The 5443-nt window shown below is 33.9% G+C and overlaps 1 protein-coding gene across 1 annotated transcript; it reads left to right on the forward strand.

Annotated features, from left to right (window-relative positions):
* Positions 1–587: 587 nt before the first annotated feature.
* LOC122583345 lies at positions 588–3298 on the forward strand. The gene is made up of 2 exons (XM_043755762.1): positions 588–610; positions 2347–3298. Exons 1-2 carry the CDS (start codon positions 588–590, stop codon positions 3296–3298), a joined length of 975 nt encoding a protein of 324 aa, XP_043611697.1.
* Positions 3299–5443: the final 2145 nt, after the last annotated feature.

Genomic DNA, 5443 nt, shown 5'->3' on the forward strand with positions numbered 1-5443 from the left:
TCAGGAGGATGCATATTACTTGTTCTTGTCATGTCATTATTCTGACATAGATCTTATTTGACGTACATGAGCTATATGTGCATACTATTACATTAAGGTTTAGTTCTGGCCAATCGGTTTAGCAGTGAAAACTTATAACTAAAGTTCATTATATGTTCTTGTTCTATTCATACTATCATAAAGTACTTATGTTCAAAGTCCAGATCTTGACCTAGTCCTTATTATTACAAAGTACATTGGTTCGACGTACAAAACTTATGATCTTGTTTTTATTATACATATATACGTATATGTAAACTAAAAGTACATTATGTGAATCTCACCAACTACTTTCGTAGTTGACCTTTTGAACTTACACGCTTTTCAGGCTAGGTTCATAGTTCTTTAGCATAGGAGTCTTCCTTTCTAAGCTCATACTTTTGGCGATTGTTCGAGCGTAGAAGTTCAGGAGCTACGAAGATCTTCCTTGCTACATCAGTTCAAGTTCTGTTCTTAAAAGACAATTGTTCTGTCTTCCAGATATTGACTATTCTAAGTTCATTCATGTTCTGTAATAACAATCGCACTTCTGTTCTTTAAATATAGTAATGGCTATGTTGGAACTTGTACTGTGTGCAATTGTGCTTATCTGTGCATCCTGTATATTCCGCTTTAGCGGGGTGTTACATAGGTAACCACATACAGAGTATTATTTTTGACATCCATGACGCTAATAAACATGAAACTGTTTCTTTTTAACTATTTTATGAATTCATATTGTTATCCGAAATTTAGATATTTGAAAATCTCGATAATACATGATAGTTATGTATATAATTACTAAGATCTAACAAAGATTGCAAAGGTTTTCGACTCCAGAAAAGTGATATATTCATTGTCTTGACTTAATTAAGAATAGAGGTAGATCGCAAAATCATATTGAAAGTATATATTTTACATATTACACTTTCATGTTCATATATATTCCTTTTTTTTAAAAAAAAAAACAACACTATAACCTCAAAATTAAACATGATGTGCAATACAAAAAGAAACATGAACCAAGATACGCATACAAAATTGGACAGAAAGCAAATTAAACAAGCCCACGAAATTCAATTTGTAATAATTGATCAATATAATCTTTTTATATTGTTTCTACTAATTACGTGTGGCATAAGAGAATGTGGATATACATATGAATTGACCATATGTTTGAAGCAGGTCCACATAGGCATTCTACATACTACATGTACTAAAATAGAGATAAGTCTTCATGAAGTAAATCATATATTAATCTTTTGTATGATGCTAGATTACTAGATCCAACATATTTATTGAAATACATTTCGTTATTATTAATCTTGAAGCATGAAAAAAACACATATAATTCTTGTTAAAGTTGAGATAGTCACCCAAATCTAACTACGAGCTTAATATGGCCGTAATCAAGTCTAATTACTGTTAGCAACCAATTCGGACTGTTCAACAATCCAAAAAAAAAAAATGTTTTGATTTGTATAATACAAAAGCAACAAACAAATAATCACAGTAGCAATGTATATTATAACTCTATAAATATGATCAAAAAAAAGAAAAAAAAATCGAATAACATTAGCGTGAATACAAACTCAAAGGCTCAAAACTTTTGAATAATAAGAAAATATATAAATAATATATATCAATTGTCAACATGTAGTAAGAGTTAAACTGCTTTGAATGAATTTGTCTCAATTGTCGGTATTTCGATAAAAATATAATTACAACTTCATTTAATGTTTCAAAAGGAGAATAAGAAAAATATACCTCAAGAGGTGCTTGTCACTTGTCGGCCGAAAGTTTGTAGACTGGAATGCTTAGAAAATTTGATTGGCCGAAGAAAAGATTCTAGGATTAGAGCATGCTGATAACGTGTTGTGAAATTGTAAAGTATAGAACAATAAAGAAGATAATAGATAGAGAAGATGGATTAATTCATTCATTAACATCACCAATACAATGTTTATATAGATACAAATAAGAGCCTTCTCCAAGAAACAAATCTTGCAATACGATACAAATATTTAGTTACCATATATGGACATCCATATAATATTTATTCATAATACAATTAGGGTTTAAAAAAAAAATTTATATCTTTTCCAGATTTCGAAAATTATGGTTTATAAAAAATAATTTTATATATTTTTTAATTCATTATTTTATTACAATTAATTCAATTAATTAATAAAATAACCATGATAATTATATAAAATTCTCGAAAAAGTGAACGAGTGAGTTTTTGCAAGAACAACTCCAAAAAGCTAACAAAGTAAACGAGTCAACATTTTCGGGTTCTCCTAATCCTTTTGTTGGCTCAACAAATAGTGGTGCGACACTTGCTCAATCTTCATCTCTTTTGGATCCAGTTGATGCTACCTTTAGTGTTGGAGTTCATGCGAGTTCGAATGATAACATCAATCTTGAAGATTTTTTAGATAAAATATCACATGTAGCATATGTACATCTGGATTTGCATGCACATAATGGTATTAATATCTCATCTGCGGGACCTACTGATCTACTTGATGATGATGGGAATGTCAGAGTTGTGTTAGATGATGATGGTGTTCCACCTATCACTGATCCACATTTTGCTCATTCTAGTCCAAAAGCTAATCAAACACCTAACTCTTTTGCCAATCTTTTCAAAGAAGCGGCAAACATACATAGGACTGGTAAGCTTCGTTTCATTCCTCCTATTTTTACTGAGATTGGTACTAGACATGCTCTGATTCCTGATGATCTCATTGCGAAACAAAGTGAGCAATGGTTGATGACTTTGGTTGGTAGTTTTGTTGGTAAAAGGTCTGTTTTCCCTTTTGTTCGTTTTCATGCATTTAGATTGTGGAAAAAGTATGGACTTGTTGATGTTGTCTTGAATAACCAGGGTAGATTCTATTTTAAGTTTGATAATGCTGAGGGTATGGACTTTGTGATTAAGAATAGGCCTTGGTTGTTTAATGATATTCCTGTTTTGTTGAAGAAATGGGAAGTCGGGATTGAGAATGATAAGATTAGACCTACTTATGTTCACATGTGGGTTAATATATATGATTTGGATGCTACTATGTGGGATTATGATATTCTTAGCCACATCACTAGTGTTATTAGTTGCCCCGTTGCTTTAGACAGATTTACTGAGGAAATGATTGAGAAAAAGTCAGGCAGGGCTCTTTTTGCTAGGGTGTTGATTGAAGTTAGTGCAGATCATGATATTCCAGCTTTTGTTGAGGCACTGGTGTTGGGTAAAATGCAGAAATTTTTGGAAGCCGGATAAATGTTCTCATTGTGCTATTTTTGGGCACAAGTTTCTTGATTGTGTTGACAGGCCAAAGTATGCTGAAGAAATGGAAGCTGGGGCACCCATAAATGCACCAGCAACTGAAGCAGGCCCATCTGGCACTAAGACACAAGATCTACAGGTCCTACAGGATGAGCAGGGCTTTCAGCAGCCCAAGAAGAGAAGAAGAAGGGCCAAAAAAAGCCCAAGTTGCAGCGCGTATCCAGATTCCTAAACCCAGGGTACGATATGTACCTAAGGTTCCAGAGCAGCCTGCCAACTCCAAAGGCAAGGCACCGATGACCACCCAGGACACATCAGCATCTATAGATTCATCTCAGCCAGTCAGGGTTACACCAGATACACATTCAGGTACCAGTGCTGCTCCTCAGCAAGATATTCCTACTACTTCAGCACCAGTTGTCACTACAGGTAACCAGTTTGAGGCATTATGTGCTTTAAACACTAATGATGCCAGCATCCCATCACTCCCCGCTATGTCACAGCAGGACCCAAATCCAGATACTGCAGCATCCTCAGATCCAGTGGACATAGAGGAGGTAGAGTCAGATACAGGAGAGACTGCCCGTTTTATGACGGCGGATGACTAGACTAGTTGATTTATACATTATTATTACTTAGATTACTAGTCATAGATTGATGTGATAGTTTCATCTATTTGGTATAATCCTGGGTGACCTGGGCCTGTCTAGTCACTCAGCTGGTTCATATCTTGCATCATGGGTCTCCTTTATTTACTATAGGGAGGCCCGTGAGGGCATTTACTTTGTACTTCTTTATTTTTCAGTAATATTATCCAAAGGGCTTTGATACCACTGTTGGAATATATAACAAATAGGGAGGCCCGCAAGTCCTTTTATCCAAAAAAATTCTCGAAAAATGTGAAACCCTAACCCCCCTTCAAGTTTTATTTTTAGGTAATTAAAAATCACATGGGTGACTTTGATACCACTGTTGGAATATATAACAAATATCATTAAACACGAGTACGCAACGGAAGCAAATAAAACCATGTAATCAAATAATTAACCTTGAAATAAGATTAGGATTACCTCTTAATGTAAATGACAAAGTGAAGAACTTTATAAGGATTTGAAGTAAATCCCTCTACGTTTGCACACTAGACACCCCGTATATTGTATGCTAGTACCTTGATCACGAACCGAACAACCGTTTGTTTAAACCCTTGCTAGCCTAGAACCGAAAATCCCAAAACCCTTTGGAGAGGAGGTTTCGGCCGTGAGAGAGGGAGGGAGAGAAGGAAGAGATTTTTGTGTGTGAATTGTATGAATTTTCCTTTGATTAAGTCCTCTATTTATAGGGTTAATTTTTAGGGTTTTAATCTTTGTGACCAAGTAATCTCAAGGCCAAAAAGCCTTGAGAATTTCAGCCCCCTCACATAAGGAATTAGAGTTCATCTCTAATTTCCTTATTTCACAGTTAACCTCCTTTTAATTAATTAAATATAATTAACCCTTTAACTTATTTAAATTAATCATTTAGTGATCAAACTAATTAATAAATTACTTTAATATATTAATTAATAATATAGAGTTACTGTGTCATTTCGTGTGACCCCGTAGGCTTAAATCATTTCTGGACATACGTTCATTTTACGTGATCATATACTAACAACTCCCACTTGAGCTCGTAATAAATGAAGGTAATAACATTGGTTAGCGTCAAGCAACACACCAATGCTCCCAGAAATATTCACTCTTACAATTAGCTAAGATATTCACTCATACAATTCTTTCTCATACTATAAAACCACTGTACGTAGGTTCCATCCATTTAATAAGTTAATAATACATCAATCATTTACGGAGATAACAGTAGGATTGGCTAGCTCGTGCAAGATCTTTTCGAGTTGTTTCGAGTGCATTGCGAAGTTATGATCGATCAACCCAATTAAGTATTAATTCAACATATATTTTTCAGACATTTGGTGTTCATGAATAGATTGATAATTTACTTTAACAAAATCTGAAAAGCGTGCTAATTAATGTGGTTGTGATAATCATAATCATATTATCCATGTACGTATTTATATTGACCCAAAAACTTTAAAGAGAAAAATGAAAACTTTCCTACAATGGCATCAAATAGAGCTTATTGATC

The sequence above is a fragment of the Erigeron canadensis genome, chromosome 9 (assembly GCF_010389155.1).
Source record: "Erigeron canadensis isolate Cc75 chromosome 9, C_canadensis_v1, whole genome shotgun sequence".
Classification (NCBI taxonomy): domain Eukaryota; kingdom Viridiplantae; phylum Streptophyta; class Magnoliopsida; order Asterales; family Asteraceae; genus Erigeron; species Erigeron canadensis.